At 62.6% G+C, this 17,170-nt stretch overlaps 4 protein-coding genes across 5 annotated transcripts in view; 1 reads left to right on the forward strand and 3 right to left on the reverse strand.

Moving 5' to 3' along the window:
• The window catches only part of COG8 (component of oligomeric golgi complex 8), a 4,606-nt gene extending 1,084 nt beyond the window's left edge, over positions 1–3,522 (reverse strand). Inside the window, exons 1-5 of one of the 2 annotated variants that reach the window (XM_044427996.1) lie at positions 3,092–3,518; positions 2,807–3,014; positions 1,730–2,551; positions 1,232–1,400; positions 405–1,010 (exon numbers count right to left, since the gene is read on the reverse strand). In XM_044427996.1, the coding sequence (XP_044283931.1) occupies positions 739–1,010; positions 1,232–1,400; positions 1,730–2,551; positions 2,807–3,014; positions 3,092–3,456 (1,836 nt within the window). In that variant the 5' untranslated portion in view covers positions 3,457–3,518 and the 3' untranslated portion in view covers positions 405–738. Of the gene's footprint in view, positions 1–404; positions 1,011–1,231; positions 1,401–1,729; positions 2,552–2,806; positions 3,015–3,091 lie in introns of those variants that run through there. The other variant, XM_044427997.1, reaches the window with a different exon arrangement.
• Positions 3,523–3,655: 133 nt separating this feature from the next.
• Positions 3,656–5,615, forward strand: NIP7 (nucleolar pre-rRNA processing protein NIP7). The gene is made up of 5 exons (XM_044427798.1): positions 3,656–3,752; positions 3,986–4,072; positions 4,493–4,631; positions 5,006–5,146; positions 5,245–5,615. Exons 1-5 carry the CDS (start codon positions 3,697–3,699, stop codon positions 5,362–5,364), a joined length of 543 nt encoding a protein of 180 aa, XP_044283733.1. The 5' UTR covers positions 3,656–3,696; the 3' UTR covers positions 5,365–5,615.
• Positions 5,616–5,951: 336 nt separating this feature from the next.
• TMED6 (transmembrane p24 trafficking protein 6) lies at positions 5,952–8,918 on the reverse strand. Its single transcript, XM_044427680.1, has 4 exons — positions 8,697–8,918; positions 7,556–7,682; positions 6,476–6,627; positions 5,952–6,176 (listed from the first exon to the last, which is right to left on the reverse strand). Exons 1-4 carry the CDS (start codon positions 8,910–8,912, stop codon positions 5,952–5,954), a joined length of 720 nt encoding a protein of 239 aa, XP_044283615.1. The 5' UTR covers positions 8,913–8,918.
• Positions 8,919–10,769: 1,851 nt separating this feature from the next.
• On the reverse strand, positions 10,770–16,897 carry TERF2 (telomeric repeat binding factor 2). Its single transcript, XM_044427679.1, has 10 exons — positions 16,693–16,897; positions 16,219–16,302; positions 15,425–15,555; positions 15,232–15,318; positions 14,680–14,826; positions 13,863–14,281; positions 13,046–13,447; positions 12,486–12,571; positions 11,642–11,694; positions 10,770–11,551 (listed from the first exon to the last, which is right to left on the reverse strand). Exons 1-10 carry the CDS (start codon positions 16,895–16,897, stop codon positions 11,393–11,395), a joined length of 1,773 nt encoding a protein of 590 aa, XP_044283614.1. The 3' UTR covers positions 10,770–11,392.
• Between the last annotated feature and the right edge of the window lie 273 nt (positions 16,898–17,170).

Genomic DNA, 17,170 nt, shown 5'->3' on the forward strand with positions numbered 1-17,170 from the left:
CGCCGGCTCCTGGGCCGCCGCCCGCGGGGCCGCGCGAGCGGCGCCCGGGGCCCCCGCGCGGCCAGGCGGGCGGAAACGGCGCACGCGTCAAAGCGCGGCGGGGCCTCATCGCGGCGCCCGCTTTCCCGCTCGCGCCTTCCCTAAGCGGGCGGCGGCAAACCGAGCGACGGCGGGACCCCCGCTGCCCCGCCATCCTGCCTGCCGGCCCCGCACCCCCCGGGGCGCTGCCCGCCGGGGCCACCGCCCTCCCGGGCGCCGCCAGAAGGGCACCTGCTTGGGTCCCGCCAGGCGGAGGCCCGGGAAAAAGCCCTGTGCCCGCACACCCGCCCCCTCCGCCCTGGCTGAGGCCACGCGACACGGGGGGGGGGCGGGAGGGGAAAGGGGGGCATCACACAATTTATTTATTTATTTATTTATTTATTAAAACATTTCTATGCCGCCCCATTCGCCGAAGCCTCGGGGCGGCTCACAACAATGAAGTACAAAGAGCCAAGCCAAAACAGGTGTGTTTATTTAGGCCCTGGGCTGCCTTGCCCCCGTCCCTCCCCAGCTGCCCTTCTTCCCACCAGAACAAGGGAGCCCTTGCACCCTGCCCTTGCGGGCGCCAGGTGTGGGGCCGCGAGGGGCCAAGAGCTGCTCCTGCCCACGCCAGCAGCAAGCACGCGCGAGTCCTCCTCCTCCTCCGCCAGCCGGCTGGCCAAGGAGCAGCTGCTCCAGGAGAGCCGCGTCCACCGAGAGCTAGTCTGCGCCTGGCGGTGTGCTGAGCGGCGGCCGGTCGGTGCTCTCCTCTGCCTCAGAAGTGGGCGCGACACTGGGCGCTGCCTCCTGCTGCAGCTCAGGAAGCACCAAGCCCAGTTCAACTGTCGGGCTCTCCTGGGCCGGCTCCTTCTCCTCAGCCGCAGGGAAACCGGCCTCTTTCTCAGGCAGGACTGCGGCAAAGAGTTCCTGGATCATGCCTTCATCCACACCGCCAAGCCTCCCGTACTTGTGGAGCTGAGCAGGGGGGACACCTAGCAGAGAGACAGAAGAGGCAACGTGAGAAGCCAGCATGCCGTACCAGGTGTGGGGGCAGCAGAAGGCACGTGGGCAGGACTGGAGCGGAGGAGGACCTTCCCCCACGGGCGGCTGGCAGAGCCACCAGCAGGAATGGAACTGGGCCCCCAGAGGCTTCGCCTCCATTTCCAAGCCTGCATTCCAACCCCTCCCACCAAGGAAACAGAGGGATCCCTACCCAGAGTCTGTGCAATTTGGGCGACCGGGAAGAGGAGCGGGAGGCAGCGGTTGAGGTAGGGCACCAGATCTTCCAGAAATGCTGTGCAGAAGTGAACAAACAGCTCCTGTTCCCGGCTGCTGAATGCCAAGGCCTCCGCTCGGTGGAAGGCCAGGATAATCTTTGTCACCTGCAAAGCGGAGAGAGACGGGAATCCTGGCCTGCGTATTCAGCGCAGGATGGGGGCTGCAGCTCCCGCTAGGGAAGCCACGGCCTGACCCAGAAGCCCAGCTAATCAGCCTGGGCCAAGCGCTGCAGGGGAGGGGAGGGGAGGGCCAGGGAGGAAAAGGCGAGGCTGTCCAGGGCATGGTGCCAAAGGGCTGGGAAAGGCCAGGTGCCTTGGCTAAGGATCCTGCACTGGCACCTGCTGTGCCCCACAATTCCTGTCCCGCCAAGCAGATCCCGGAGTGCCTTTCTCCATTTGGGCTACCCGCCACAAAGAGGAAGAGCCCCCCCCACCTGAACAAGTGCCTCCTCCAGGGCGGCGGCCACCTCTGGCGCGAGAGCCACAGGGCAGCAGAGGCGCAAGTCATTGAAGGCTGCCAGGACGCTGTTGAGGAAGCAGGCAAGTGGCGGGAAGTCCAGGAGCACCATGGGGGGCTGCAGTGTGCCCGGCTGGGCCGAGGACACAGTCGCTGGGATCGTGCTGCCCAGGACCGCCGGGGCGGAGAGCAGCGTGTACGAGTTCATCTCCTCCTGGAATTTGCCCACCGCCTCCTGCAGGGCCTTCTTGAAGGTGAGCAGTGCCACTCGCTGGAAGAGCGGGGCCAGCTGGCCCCGGAAGTCCGCCCCCACACGGCTGAAGGAAAGGCCAAAGTACATGCACTGGCCCAGCAGGGAGTCCAGGCGGCCGCCCACGCCGCGCTGCAGGTCGCGCTCCAGCACGAGCAGGAACTGCGAGACCTTCTGCAGCACCCACCCGTGGAAGAGGGCGCTTTCGTTGAGGGCGTCCTGCCCAGGCGGGGGCACCAGCGGCTCCTCGTCCGCAAAGATGGCGCGATACTGCGTGATGATGTCGAAGAGGTGCACGCGACAGGCCTCGATGGTCTTGGTGATGTGCACGTAGGGGTCTTCCTCGGGGATGGCGGCCAGGATGGAGCGCAGCCAGAGGTCTCGTGCCTGCAGAAAGGTGATGCGCAGCTCGGCCTCGGTGAAGACGTCCATGCAGCGCAAGTAGCCGATGGCGCGCAGGCAGGCTGGCAGCTGGATGTTGGTGCGCAGCTGCTGGATCAGCTGGGTGAGCATGAGCTGCGTGGACTGGCGCACCTCTGCCACTATGCCCTGGGAAGACAAGAGGGACACATGCGGACGTTCCCTTGCCACTGAAAACAATCAAAGCTCTTACAGTGATGGCTGCTGTGGGGCAGTGGGCAGCCCGGAAGCTACCCGGCTCCGCTGCATGAGGCACGGCAGCCAGAGGAAGTGCAAGGCACTGCGGGCTTCCCCGTGATTGCCTGCCTTGGCAATCTTTTGGCCAGCCTCCTGGACAGCAGGGAAGCTCTGGAAACAGGCAGCGAGCCTGGGGCACAGCCGCACCTGGATGACCGGAATGGTGGCATGTTTTTTCTCCAGGCGGCGGACGTAGGCCACAAGCTCCAGGGCCTCCTCGTAGTAGCTGTTCCGGACACAGGTGTCCATCAGCTGGGGGATCTCCAGGACTTCCAGGATCTCCGTGTGGCGGTTCAGGGTCAGGTTGTTCATGCGGCGGCTCTGGGCGATCTGCTCGGCATCGCGCATGAAGTTCCTGCGGGGAAAGGCACAGGGAGCGGTGAGCGAGGCAAGGCGGCCGGACCCCGCGCCCGGCTCCTCCGGCGCGCTCACCGGCAGGTCTCGGCGAAGGGCGGGAGGCGGCCCAGGAGGCGGTCGAGGCCCTGCTCGATGCCGCTGAAGCCCCGGCGCGTCTCCGCCGTGCACTCGGCCGAGCGGATGAAGGTCTTGTAGTGGGCGAAGGCCAGGGCCCGCGTCTGCGCCCCCAGCTGCGCGCGCTCCTCGGCCAGCCGCCCGGGCTCCCGCTGCAGCGCCTCCAGGCCCAGCCCCGACAGCGCCGCCAGGTAGGCCGGCAGCGCCGCCGCGTCCGCCGCCGGCAGCGCCGAGGGCGCCCCGCGGAAGAGCCAGGCCAGGAGGCTCGCCTCCTCCAGGTCCGCCCCGCCGGGGCCCGCCGGGGCCGGTTCCTGCCAGGCCGCCATCGGGCCTCGACGTGGACGAGGAAGTGATCGCTATGGCAACCGGCGGGCCGCTCTAGGCGCCGACTCGGCGGCGACGCTCTACCCTGAGTGGCCCTCGTTGCCCGAGGCTTGCCAGTGGGAAGAGTGGAGGAGCGGGAGAGAGCGTCGCCTCGGCGGCGGGCCGGAAGCAGGGGCGCGGCGCGCCATTTCCGCTTCCGGCAACGCGCCTGGCCGAGCACGCGGCCCCTCTGGCTCTGCGCGATGCGGCCGCTCACGGAGGAGGAGACGCGCGCGCTGTTCGAGAAGCTGGCCCGATAGTAAGCGGCGGCCGCCCCTGCCCCGCTCCCGCGGGCCGGATCGGGGCACCCCCCGCGCCCCTGCGCTGGCGGCGAGCCCGCGGGCGGGAGCGGCGCTTTCTGCAGCGGCGGCCCGGGGGGCGGGCGGCCGGGCGCCGCCGTCCCGCTCTCGCGGGCGAGGAGGGGGGCGGGCGGCGGGCGGCGCGGGCCCGCGGCTCCCTCTGAGGCCGTTGCTGTGCTCTCACTCTCCGCAGCATCGGCGAGAACATCCAGCTCCTCGTCGACCGGCCGGATGGGGCCTACTGCTTCCGCCTGCACCGGGACCGAGTCTATTACCTCAGGTGGGGAGGGCAGCCCCGCGTGTGGGTGCGAGGCCCGCGAATTCGCAGGCCTGGCTGATGGCGGTTGTCTCCAGCGGGCAGGAAGGGAGCCAGGTTTCCGGAGGCTGGGATAAGGTGCCGTGTTGTGCTGGGCCCTTGCTCTTGCGTCTGGCTCTAGGGAAGTTCATCTGATGTTTTTCGTTATATCTGAAAGCGGAATCGAGGCCGTGCATGCTTGGAGGTGGGAAGCCGGTTCACACGGAGACAGGTTTGGGCAGAGTCCCTCTGGCTGCATCTTCCGATTTTTACATGTTTGTGCATGCGCACACACATGCACAGCGATTCCTTTCCAGACAAGCTGGATGTGGAAACAGCACATTAGAGCTTTTGGCTCTGGAGCAGTGGGGTCCCAAAGATCCATCTCTGCCTTCTGTTTCTTAGTGAGAGAATCTTGAAACTTGCTACAAACATCCCTCGAGAGAATCTGGTTTCACTGGGCACCTGCTTTGGAAAGTTCACCAAGACTCAGAAGTTCCGGCTCCACGTCACTGCCCTGGATTATCTTGCCCCCTATGCCAAGGTAAAGTTTGCCTAGGCGACTTTAAGAGATACTTTTGACCCTCTGCCACCCTGTGAGGCTTAAGTGTGTGAGGGGAGGTGTTTCTGCCAGCTTCTATCACAGCTGCTGGCTTACCTAAACTTGGCCTTGTGAGTGAAGAATGATAAAAGCAAGCGCTGACCAGAATGTCCAACAGTACTTTCAATTCTTCCCAATCAGCGATCTGGAGAGTAAGCCTTGCTTTGACTGTGCCAACATAAAGAAAATATAGAAAGGCTTGAGCCGTATAGGCGATGCGAAAAGACCAACTCAGGGCAATCAAAAGGGGGGATCTCGCTGTCGCGGGAAACTGCTCCTCACCAGTTTGGCATGTCGTTTTGGTTTCTCTCTTACAGTACAAAGTGTGGGTGAAGCCCGGCGCAGAGCAGTCCTTCCTTTACGGGAACCACATACTGAAATCCGGCCTTGGGCGCATCACAGAGAACACTGCCCAGTACCAGGGTGTGGTGGTATATTCCATGGCGGACGTCCCGTTGGTGAGTGCTGGCCAGTGAGTGCATCGAACGTGGGTGTGCTTAAGATAACATACCCAAAGAGATATTAATGCCCATCTTGCTCTGCTCGATTTCTTCAGGGCTTCGGAGTGGCAGCCAAGTCCACCCAGGAGTGCCGAAAGGTGGACCCCATGGCCATCGTGGTGTTCCATCAAGCAGATATTGGGGAGTATATTCGGCACGAGGAGACACTGACTTAAATACAGGGACAGAAAACTCCCAAGGACTTCACCCCAGATGGAAACTAAAGAGACTGTTTTGGACAGAGAGCGAACGGCCCAGCTGTGCAGGCCGCTTGCAGTGTGGAGGAGCTGCCAGCAGCGTCTCTCTGCCTCTCGTCTGATGGACTGACAGCCTCAGAGGCCGTACTGGCCGGCACGAATGCTGTGGTGCAGCTGCAGGCCTGCCATTTTTGAGGACCGAAGTTATAAACTCTTCTGCAAGATGCTAATTCTCTTGATGGTCTCATGTGTGGTGTGATCGGGGGGGCTGGCCAGAAAAGGCTGTGCTTGTGTACACACCAAGGGGCAGTTGTACTCCCAGGCCACCAAGATGACAGACACACACACTCCCCAGTGCAGCAGAAGGGACCCAGCACGCTCATTGTTGGTCCAAGCCAGTTTTATTCCAACTCAACGGCTGCGACCGGCTGGTGAAGCTGGCCCTTTCCCTCCCGGTGGTGATGTGAGCTTTGTTCAGGCAGCCCCCACCCCCCCGAGCAACACACTCCTGGCTTTTCTTGAGCCGGCTCGGAGGCCGGGTCGAGGCATGGCGGTTTTGCGGTGCCTCAGCAGCGCGGCTTGCTGGTGGGCTGGGTGGTGAAGAGGCGCTTCAGGAAGTAGAGCTGAAGCACCCCGGAGAGAACGATGGTGACGCTTTGGGCCGCAGACCACCAGTTCACGTAGTTGTAGTTGGACTGGACGAGGAAGAAATCGGCGGCATTTCTCATCCGAGCAAAGTTGTAGTAGCGCCACATGTGGAAGACGGAGACCAGCAGCCTGGTGGTGCTGTCCTAGTGCAGACCGGGGGGGGGAGCAGCACGTGAGTCTCGCCTCTCGGCACCTGGCCACGGGGGTCTTGGATGGATGCGAGGCTCTGCCATTAACCCAGAGCGGCCCTTGCGTTTTGCTCCCTCCTTCGGAGCTGGGGACCAGGCATTGCTGTCCCCATTCCTAACCTTCAGGACCAGGTGACGGGCTTGGCAAAACCTCACTGCATCCCTGCTCCCCCGTAACTTCCACACCGCTGCCTCCCACTACCAGCTAGCGCTAGCCGAACCGCGGGAGACGCTCGTTCTCCGACCACGGTTACCTGAATGGCATCCAGCGTGTCGTTGAGTTTCTTCCTCTCAGGTTCTTCCAGGCCCTTCAGGTTGAAGTCTCCGTAGAAGACTCCCAGGTTGAGGCGAACCTGCACAGATCCAAAGTGGTTGTAGCGGTTGCTCAGGCACAGCTGGTAGAAGCCTGCAAGAAAGAGCCAGGATTGCACTGGGCCAGAGAGGCTTGTGCTTGCCGCCACCGCTGGGCCCGGTTGGTGGAGGACAGCCCTCCCTGGCGGTGCCGTCCGGATGTGCTTGAAGCCAGCGTGTCCTCGGGTCTGGAGGGTCCTCGGATGGGAAGGCCGGAGGGAGATGAGCGAAGAGTGCTGTGAGGACGGCCGTGGAGGAGGCGCGTTGGGGCCCCCATCGCAGGACTCTGGGTGCGTTTCAGTCGGGGGCAGGCAGATGTGGCTTGCCGGATGCCGCTGCACCGCGGCCCCAGTCAGACTGCCCAGTGGTGAGGGGCAGTCATTTCAGGCAACGTCCGGCACACCGCTCACGGCCTGTCCCCATTTGAAACCTCTTGCCCTTGGGAGCTCGGCTCTGGCACCTGATTTCTTGCAAGCATCTTGTCAGGAACAAGAACCTGTTTTTCTTCAGCAGATCTTTATCCCTGAAGCACAAAAAGGCAAAGAGATTCAAGAGCTGCCGGTGTGAGGGAGATTACGGGTGAGATACAGAACGTGTAGGGAGTTCTCAGTTCCTTTGGTGATACTGGCCTGATCCGTACATAAGGTCAGCCCAGTTAAATCAGTGGGGTTTTAGTCATGACCAACTTGAGCCATGGCTGTGAGGAAGCCTCGATCTGGCTGTGAGAGCACGGTCATGTTTCCTTTTTCCTTAATCGGATTGCGATCTTTACCACTTTGGGGAAGGTAAGACCCAAAATGGGTATTTTCCACCACTTTCGAGCCCAGCGCTTCATAAGGGGCCGAAGCTGTGTTTGTGGAAGGAGAGCCTGTGGCAGGGTAACCGCAGGCCGCACGCCTGGGATTCCCTATTTTGCCGCAACTGCAGCTGGGGGCCAAGAAAGCCCTGCAGAGATGGGGCAGCACAGCCAGAGGACAAGGTACCCGTCTCCGTGGCCTGGAAGTTGATCTGCCCCCGGGTGTCCTGGGAGGTGCCGAGATGCGTGCCGCTGGGGTCGTTGGCGGTAGCCAGGACGTGTCTGTCGTGGCTGATCCCTGAAGTCCACTGCACCTGAAATCGCAAGGCACACGTGGGCGTCCACTGTGGCGGTGGAGGTGCCGCCCCTGGGCTCTCACGCCCAGGCACCCCACCTTCAGGCAACAGTCAGGAGACACATGCCTGGAAGGCAGAACAGGCTGCCTCACCTGGAGAGAGAAGGCTGCCTCCCTGGCACCCGGCTCCCCAGATAAGCAGCCTTGCCCAGGGACCGCAAAGTCCTTGCGCTGGCAAGGAGCGTGGCTGCCAGGAGAGGAGGGCTGAAACGGCACACCTGTGTGGAAACACCTGCCACCGCCCTGTAATTCATGGAACCTCAAGACCTGGCTTGTTTCGCGAGGAAAAGGCCCCTCCGCACACCAGGGCTCACCTTGTGGGTGAGGCAGACGTGCCGCTTTCGACATGCGTGGCCAGAAGCACGCGATGCCTCCCATGGGGCTGCCGATGGCGGTCGAGCTGCACCGCCTCCCCGAAGAGAAGCGCCGGCTGAGCCCCTCGGCAGCTGCCGTAGGCCCCACGGCCCCGTTTTCTCTCAACCTCCAAGCACCGCAGCTTAATTTTAAGAAGCTTTTTACCGCTTCTTGTGTTAACTGCACTGAGCTTAGCTTAATTTTCCATCTGGGAAGCAAAGTGCCTGGTTCTTTGTCCAAACGGAGCCCAGGAGAAGCACATTTTGCCGAGACCCAACGATGGTCCGTGCAGCTGCTCCCAGGTGCCAACAGTGGACGAGATTCTTGAATCGCCGCAAAGCTGTCCAGCTTGCTCGTTCACCCTCGAGGTGCGGATCCCAAGCAAAAGGGGACAAACAGGAGGCACCAGCCTCCCTAAGGGTAGTGCTAGTCAATCTATCTTCACAACAACCCTGTGAGGTAGGCAAGTGTGAGTCGGCGACTGCCCCCTAATCGCCCTGAAGCTTCCAGGCTGAGGGGGAGCTGCAGACACCCCCCCCTTTCCGGCATGCCTGGTTCCACTGCTCGCCTGGGGCTGCCCAGGGGACCCTCCTCCTGCCCCATGTGCCACGGCACCCACCTCGTAGCCAAAGTAGAAGTGCCCCTGCGGGTACGCGTGCTGCCAGAAACATTCGATGCCTCCAGCTGGGATGACGATGGCGAAGTTGTGCTGAGCCGCCTTGCCAAGGGGAGACGCGCCCGCGGAGCCCCCCGGCAGCTCAGGCTGGGGCCCCCCGGCAAGCGCCGGCCCCCCCAGGGAGCCCAGCACCGCAGCCAGAGGGAGCAGCAGGATCATGCTGCCGGCTGGGGAGAATGCCGGCGGCAGGGCTGGAGCCGAGGGCCGGGCCCTGGCTGGCATGGAGGCTAATCATTAACTGCCCTGTTCTCGCCCGGGTTTGTTCTGCTTCCCGAGGGATCACGTCCAGTTCCTCAAGCCCGTGAGGACGCTCCGAGAGGCTGCGCTTGCTGAGACGGGAGGCCTCCCCCCCCCCCCTCGGCCCCCGGCTACTTCGTCAGCCCGCGCAGGGCACCAGGCGCGTAGCAGGAGACCTCGCCCCGCTTTCCTGGGAAATTTTGATCTCTTGCCTCCCTGCTTTTCTGCCGGGGCCTCGCGGTGGCCGGCATGGTGCCCCCTCCCTTTCGCCCCCCAACAACCCTGCTCGTTCAGCTGGACTGGAAGGGACAGGCCTAAGGCCACTGGGTCAGACTCGAACTCGCTCTTGCAGCAGCCCTTCAGAGCGGCACCGCAGCGCCTCCCTGCCAAGGAGACCGGAGGAGGCCGAGCCACCTGGCGCAGCAGCAGGCCGCTACCCAGAACGTGCAAAAGTCCAGTGCGAGGCCCAAGTCAGGACCAGGCTGGACGATTGGACCTTGGAGACCTGGGTCGTGGTCCTCACTTGGCCCTCGAGCGCCCTAGGTAGCTCCAGCCGGTCTCAGCCTAGGCTACCTCACAGGGTTGTGGTTAGGATAAAGCAGGGCACGTGCACCACCTCGGGCTCCCTGGAGGAAGAGCAGGATGCAGCAGGCAGAGATCGCTCCCAGGCCGGGGGGGGGGGGGCAGGCGGCCCCCTTGTCACAACCTGGCCTAGCCCTGGCCCCCCTCCGATTTCCACAGGAGCGTGAATGCTCAGCGCTTCCCTTTGCACTGTGTCCATCTGAACGCAAGTGCCCAGCCCGCACCGATGTGCCCGCGCAACACGAGAGCTTTGGGGTTTCGTTGGCGTCCCCTCCGTGCTGCTGGAACGGCCGCCTCCTGTTCCGCCCACTGCAGCGCCGCTCGCTCCCCCGCTTCCCCTCGGCACCAGGCGTCCTGCACGCCTCCAAGGACAGCCCATGCCTCCTTCCAGAAGGCCGCTTTCCCAGCACCGTGTGATAAGACGGGGGCCCACGTGATCAGGCCTGCTAGTGCACCGCACACACGCGGCGCTTGGAAGCCGCTTGTGGGGACACGGAGGCACAGCAGACACAACCCGCTCCCCACTGGCAGGCGACACGGTTGGCACAGACAAGAAAACCTCAGGCAGCGAGACGGGGAGGTCGCCCGGCTCCGTCCACCCCGCACGGAGCTCGCCACGCCGTCTCCAGTCAACCAGCCAAGGAGAAATTCTCCGTGCAGCTGCAACTGCCAACACGTTTTACCAGCCCACACCCACAGAACTGGCACGGTCATTTTCAGATACAGCTGGAAGTGGAGCAAAATGGGACCAGGCACAAGGCCAAAGCCACGGGGGGTGGGGGTGGGGGCGTCAAATGGGAAGGCACAGAAACATACCTGAATACCCCCCCCCATTTCCAGAGTGCGCAGAAAATTCTGCATGTGTAGAATTTGTTAACAATGCTATTTTTGTTGTTGTGAGAAAACTACCAGGTGGAGAACATTTATGTTGAATTCAACCGTTCAAATAAATTATCTATTTCACAAAACCCTCAGTCTCTGCCAAAAAGCAGCGTAGCTGTTGTGCCTTTCAGCGTTCAACACAACCCCAACACCTTATCTGGAAGCTATGTAACCACTGCTCCACAGATACCAGCTGTGCCAACCGCATTTCTGTCCGTCCCGGGGCCATGCGCTGCAAGTGGGGTGCCCCACAGCAGCCGCGCACACATCTCTGCCCCTCGGGAGCAGCACCTCGCAGACAGAGGCCAAGCGAGCAACTGTAACAAACTGCTTTATTTTGCAACGTATACAAACATTTTGGCCGGTCTCTCTGTGGCCCAAAGGAGTGCTGAACAGAGAACCACAAAGGTGTCATCTTCGCCTCCCGTGCTGCTGAGTTAGATAAAAGATTCTCAACAATTGACAATATCCCTTGATTGAAGCCTCGATTGTGTGCCGAGGCCGTGAGACATGATGGGAGGCCTCGGCTCCTTCCACGCTCAAGGCAGCAGGAAAGCCCCGCACGCTCTGGACCTCCCTCCGAGGCCCCACCGGAACTTTGGCACCAACTTCAGGCACCGGGGAAGCTCCATCTGCAAATAACAGGAAACACGGTGGTGAGAGCAACGGTGCTCTTCACACGGAACTGGAGAAAAACGAGCAACATGCCCGCCTGCCCTGGAGCACGGCGGGGACCCGGTGGGCGAGCCGCCTGCGGTGTCTTCTTGATGAGGGCCTTCCGGGGAGGAGGGAGGCCTCCCACAAAGCCAGCCGAGAAGCTTCCGAGTCTTCAGCCCCGGCATGCGCTGGCCCAACCGAGCCCACCGGGGGAGCCCCGGCCTGGTGGCGGCAGGCGTGGCCTGGGGCGGTCGCATCAGCCCCCCACTGCCTTCCTGAGCTCAATCAAACCCCAGTTTCTTCATGGTCCGCCAGCGATCCTTGATCATCACGGGGGTGCGATCCTTGAACGGGTACGATTGGAAAATGGCTTTCCAGTTGCCTTCCCCGAATTTCCTGACACCTGCTGTGATCCAGCCAGACTCCTCTACTGTCCACCTCTGCCAAAAGACAAGGCCGGAGCCCCGTGAGCAGGCCTGGGGCGGCCGCAGGGCCCTTCCCCCGTGTGCCGCCGGCCGGCGCTGCATTACCTTCCGCTTAGTGCCGCTGGTGGACGTGTCCATGCTGCTGTTCCCCTCCGACCCTGAAAAACAATCCGTTAGCAGCCTCATCCTTTGTGAATGCTGGGGGCACAAATGCGGTTACAGGCTCGTCCGTCCAGAAGAGCGATACAGGCCCCGACTGGCCAAGCGGCGACTTGCAGCAGGGGCAGATGCGACTACTTAGGAAGCCCTGAACTTCGCTCACCCTGGATCCGTAGTGGCAGCCCTCGGAAAACCCGCAGAAGACGACAGCGGGGACATCGCCCTGCCCGACCCCTCAGGAGCGTAACACGCTGTCCCCGTGCTGGGGGAGCGTGGGGCACACACACGCCCAGGTTCACAGAGTTGCCAGCTGCTCCTAGTGTGGTTCTGCACAAAAGCCGGGGAGCCATGAACCCTCAAGCCAAGGGGAGGAGCAGTGGGGCAGCCGGGGGTGCCCGGCACCCGCGCAACGCGGGCAGGCCTGTGCCGGGCTCCCGCAGCCCCTGGCCTGGGCCAGTCCTGACCGCGTGGCTGGTGGCCGGCTGGCCCTGTAATGGCTCGAGAGCGGGGCCCGTCTCTTCCCCGGGAGGGCCGAGAGGCTGAGACTCCTCGGCTGCTACGTTACTGCCCCGTCGACTGCCTGGGCAGCAGGAGTGGCGGGGCCTGGCTGGATCCTTGCGACGGCTGCCACCGATCCCTGGCTCCGAGGCACAGCCGGAGCGGCAAGCTCCTGGTCTGGGCCGTGCGTTTCCCCTGCAGCGGGAGCCCGGCCCTCGGGCAGATCTGCCCGGGATCTCGACCACGTGTGGGCGAGGAATTCCTGCCACGCCGACCAGCGGCCTGTGCGTACTCAGGTCTATGAAGAGCTCCTCCTCGTCGCTCCAGACCTCCTTCTCTTCGTTGTGCGATGGAGAATTCAGCCTCATGCGGGGGAGCCTGGAAGCAGCAGAGAGAGGCAGAGCTGCAGGCCAGGGAGTCCAGCTCAGCAGCACAGGGCACGCTGTGGGAAGCGGCCGGGGCAAGAGACCGGCTGCATCCGCCCGCCGACTCCTCGGAGAAGGGCGCTGCGTGCGACGGAGGACTCGAGGCCCTCAACATGGAGTCTCCTGGCGACTGTCACCTTCCGCGAACGGCAGGCAGTGGGAGCCCCGCTTTGCAGACGCCGACCTTCCCAAGTCTGGCACCCCCTGGGTCTTGTGAACTACAACTCCCATCCTTCCCGGCAAGCATGGCCAAGACGCGTTGCGGGCAATGGGAGCTGAAATCCAACATGCTTGAGGGCACCCGGTCAGAGAGCCTGGGCTGAGGTGACCCATTTCATTCCTGGCACGGGGGAGATATGAACGGGGATCTTCCAGCCCCTGCTGTCAGCCTGTACCCAATGCCATCAAGGCCGCCGCCACCCCATACCTGAGAAATGGGGGAACGGCAGTCGGCGCAGGCGACCTGGGCTTTGGCGGCCGGACACCCGAGCTCTCTCTCGGCATCTCGGAGGCAGCGTGTCCCAGGGATGGGTCTCTGGAGCCTTCCGCCTGGTCCCTTCTGACCATACCACTAATGGTCGTGGCGTCGCTGCTGTCCCACGAGGACATCTGGGGACTCGAGGCCTCATCCTGCTCCATCTCCTCGCTCTCCTCTTCCCTCTGGTGCGTCGCTCCAAGCCCTGCTGGGACAGAACTTGCCACGGGGCAAACCCAGTCCGTCTCGTCAAGCTCTGTGAAGGCTTCGTCCGGGGCTGGGGCCTCAAAAAGAGCCCGGAATGCTTCCCTCAGAGTAGAAAGCCCATAGGAGGCAGGCTTCTTGGGCAGGCCCCTGCAAAAGAAGAGAGCCCCCGGGGGCTGCTCCACAAGGGCACGACGGGGCGGTCCCTTCGCAGCCAAGTCCCCCATGCAGACGCTGCTTCTGCCTCCAAGGGCCCCCAGGAGCGGGACGAGAGCTGCCAAGGGAACCTCTCCCGCGGTGCACCTTCTGCAGCAACCAGGCTGGGTGGAGCGGAAGAGGAGACGTGCTGTCCCCCACCCAGAGGAGAACCCCTCAGGCCACAGAAATGCACTCAGTCTCTTGTTAACCGAATGGCGAAGATCCTTAGTGCTCAGGAAGACGGCACAGCGAACCAGAGCGAAGGACAAGTAACGGAAATGCCCAGCCCATTGAGTGCCTGTTTGACTTCTGCACGGGCAGAGGCGCGGTCACGTCCCTTCCTCCAAAGGCACGGGAGGCGATTTACCTGCCCAGGTCCTTGGGGGCTGCCGACGTGGAGGGATCGGTGACCGCGGCAGGTCCCGCCACCCCGCTGGCTTCTCCGGCAGGTTCCGAAGCGATCACCCTCGCAGAGGCTGCTCCTGCGCTTGCCGCGACACCCTTGCTTTGGGTCGCCCCAACGGCGGGTGCGGGCCCCTCCGTGCCCTCGCTGCTCTCCTGCAAAGGTGCCGGCCTGTCTTCCCTCCGCTCATCGGCCGCTCCTTCTGCAACCCCAGACTCCACCATGGTCTCACTGGAGCTTCCCACGGACCAAGCGCTGGCCGCCGCCAGCGCCACAGGAGACGGCTCTTCCACGGTCTCCGTAACCATCATCTCCTGGCCAGCTGCTGCCTCCGCAGGACTGAGCCGGGCCTCCGTCTTCTCAGCCAAGTTCTTTTTTGCCATCTTAAATAAGAGGAAGGAACGCCGTGACCCACACATTTCACTACCCGATCCTCTTATTTCTAACTATGTACACCAAACGTGATCTTTGAGCTGGGGGCTCTTCTGCCCTGGGGGAAGCGGCCTTCCCAGGAGAGCCCCCCTGTCCAGCTGCAGGCGCCACACAAGCTGGTTCACGCCGAGGCTCGGAGGGGTTTTGGGAAGCAGCTCCTGCAAGCCCGTCCAGCCACTGCACCCATCCCTCCAGCAAAGGAAAACCTGCCCCTGGAGTTCCCATCCGGAGGGGAAACCAGGCCTTCACGCCAGCCAGGCAGCTCTGCCAGGCCGCCCAGGGGGGCTCCGCTGCTCTGCCGTCCCCGCGCATCACCCCGGCTCAGGGGCGGCTCAGGCCGAACACCCACCACTAGGAGGAGAGGCTCCGAATCATCCAGGAAGCTCTCGAGGAGGAGGAGGACGTCCTGCTGGAAGGCCTTGTAGGAGAAGTTCCAGATGGTCGGGTGCAGGAAGTTCCTCTCCCGGATGATGCTCTGCAGTAGCAACCTCATTTTCTAGGGGAAAAAGGCTTGCGCGTGAACGGCCCACAGAGCACCCCCCCCCCCAATGCTGCCGCCACAGGAGCAGCCCCGGCACCGTCACAAGGCCTGGGCACAGGCTGCCCAGAGGGGCAGGGGCACATGCTCCCAGGGAGGAAGGGTCCTGGACATCTCCTGGGCCTGTGGGCGAAAGATAGACAGCGCTACGTTGTAGCTTGCCTTTCTGCCAAAAATGGTGCTCGAGGCCACTAATAATAAATTCCAGATGGAAAACAAACCTCAGCTAAAACATAGTAAAAAGACAAGTGACTCAGAAATGCAGAGTTGAAGAGCTGCATCTGCTCCCAGCCTAGCGAAAGAAACCCGGTGGCCGCACTTCCTGCGCATCGCGGGGTGGACTCCGGCCTGCCCCACACTCACCTGGGTGTTGGGATCCTTCGACATGTGCTTCTTCAGGATTCTGCTGGCTAGCGCATACTCCTTATTCTTCACAGAGGCAATAACAGCCTGGAGCGAAAGAGGAGAGAACAGCTCCCAGATCCAGGCCTATTCAACTAAGCTGAAGACTCAGAGATGGATGCTTAACGTCTACAGAAGAAGTATTAACCCTTACAGCTTCCTTTATTTTTGTTCTTATGTCCTCTATTACATTCACATCTATGTTCACTTCTTTCTTCATCTTGTCCAGGAGAACAAGGGCACATTCAAGAGGCGTCTGTTCAGTCTTGGTATCGATGGTCCAATCTGTGATTGAAAGAAATGATTCCTCTTACCACCAGAGCATAACTCCTCTGTATACACATAAAGGGACTCCACAGAGTGGAAGCACAGATCCATCCTTCAACTACAGGTGAAAAACACGTGCTGTGCATGACCAAGAAACATGTACCAAGAGAGCTTTCAGTGCAATCAGGAGATTGCTATCAGGAGATGCCCCTTGCACACAATCCTCCAATTGTCTGGGTGGGCTCTTGCTCCACACCCGCTCTGCTTCCCTGTTATCTTGTTTCGTATTTATCATCTTATTTTATTCTATTTTATTTTTGCCCTTTATTATACTCTTGAGCTCTTTAAGTTGGCAGGGGGAAGGATATGGGAAGACTGGTCCCTTGTGGGTTTACTTCTGACCTACTTTGTAACGTAACAATAATATTATCACTATCAAGTTACATTTCTGTACCTCCTGCAGCCAAAGCGCACAAATTTACCCACAACACCCGATTTGTTTCCAGATGTGCTCTTTCCTTCGACCTGTTTACACATGACACACGCACATCAAGAGCAGGAGAAACCCCCAATTTAAGCGTGTGCTTCGCTCCCAGCAGGCATCACACAAGCCGCTGAGCCAAGTGGGCCCGAGCACGAGCACGAGCACACGCCGAGGCAAGGCAGGCTCCCCGCACTCACCCTCCTCTATCCGGGACAGGAGCTGGATGATCCGCAGCTGGAGGAGGACCTGCTGCTCCAGCGCCAGGGGCCGGGCGAGCATCGCTGCGGACACGCAAGGAGAAAGTCGGGTGCGCGCAAGGCGGCCCTGCCTATTCGCACCGCCGCAACGGGACCGCCCAGGGCGCCGCCCCCAGCTCCCGGGGACGCAGGCCGACGCGCGACTGCGGCGCCGCTCCGGCCCAACAGGCTTCCTCGCGGAGGGCAGGAATGTGCATGCGAACGTGCACGCCTAGCTGGGTGCGTGCACACACATTCCGACACGCCGGAACACGCATGATTTCCACCGTGTTCCGACGACTGCCGTGCAGCGTGATGGGGCGACTGCATCCCCACGTGCGCGACGCGAGGGCGCCCCCCGCCCCCCCCGCCGCCCCCGCCGGCCGGCCGGCCGACCGACCGACCGACCGGCCCGGCGCCGCTTGCCCGCCCCACCGTTGATGACGTCACGCAGCTGGCGGAAGTCGTGGCTGCGCCCGGCCCGGAACGCCTGCAGGGCCTGGTGGGCGTAGAAGAGCAGCGCCCACCGGTTGACCGCCTCCTCCAGCGCCATCCCGCGGGCCTCCGCCGCCGCCGCCGCCGCCTGCATGGCCGGGGACGCGCCGCCGCCGCCTGCAACTTTCCCGCGCTTGCGCGTCATACCACGCCGGAAGTGACGCCAACGCTCGCCCGCGGGCGGGGCGCCCTGGTCCGGAGCGGGCGCCGGGGAACTACACTGCCCGAGATGCTCCGCGGCGCCGAGCCTCCTCCCCGTGGGCGGGGCCGGCGGGGCGCGACCACGGCCGAGGGGCGCTGGGAGTGGACGCCGAGGGGCCCTGACGCGGAGCTCGCGTTTGCCCGTCGTGGTGCGGGGGCGCCCGCGCTTGCCCGCCGCCCCGCCCGCCCGCACCGAGCCAAGCCCCCCGGGCAGCCC

Source organism: Varanus komodoensis, unplaced genomic scaffold (genome assembly GCF_004798865.1).
Source record: "Varanus komodoensis strain SLA01 unplaced genomic scaffold, ASM479886v1 scaffold19, whole genome shotgun sequence".
Lineage (NCBI taxonomy): Eukaryota > Metazoa > Chordata > Lepidosauria > Squamata > Varanidae > Varanus > Varanus komodoensis.

Excerpts from the sequence above, each read along its gene's own strand:
- NIP7 (XM_044427798.1), top strand. The coding sequence starts at position 3,697 with ATGCGGCCGCTCACGGAGGAGGAGACGCGCGCGCTGTTCGAGAAGCTG. Across the intron at positions 3,753-3,985 it reads TTCGAGAAGCTGGCCCGATA|CATCGGCGAGAACATCCAGC; the intron begins GTAAGCGGCGGC and ends CACTCTCCGCAG. Across the intron at positions 5,147-5,244 it reads CCATGGCGGACGTCCCGTTG|GGCTTCGGAGTGGCAGCCAA; the intron begins GTGAGTGCTGGC and ends CGATTTCTTCAG.
- TMED6 (XM_044427680.1), bottom strand. The coding sequence starts at position 8,912 with ATGATCCTGCTGCTCCCTCTGGCTGCGGTGCTGGGCTCCCTGGGGGGG. Across the intron at positions 6,628-7,555 it reads CTTCCAGGCCACGGAGACGG|GCTTCTACCAGCTGTGCCTG; the intron begins GTACCTTGTCCT and ends TCTTTCTTGCAG. Across the intron at positions 6,177-6,475 it reads ACACGCTGGATGCCATTCAG|GACAGCACCACCAGGCTGCT; the intron begins GTAACCGTGGTC and ends GGTCTGCACTAG.
- TERF2 (XM_044427679.1), bottom strand. The coding sequence starts at position 16,897 with ATGACGCGCAAGCGCGGGAAAGTTGCAGGCGGCGGCGGCGCGTCCCCG. Across the intron at positions 13,448-13,862 it reads GCCCCCAAGGACCTGGGCAG|GGGCCTGCCCAAGAAGCCTG; the intron begins GTAAATCGCCTC and ends CTTCTTTTGCAG. Across the intron at positions 12,572-13,045 it reads GCCGTTCCCCCATTTCTCAG|GCTCCCCCGCATGAGGCTGA; the intron begins GTATGGGGTGGC and ends TGCTGCTTCCAG.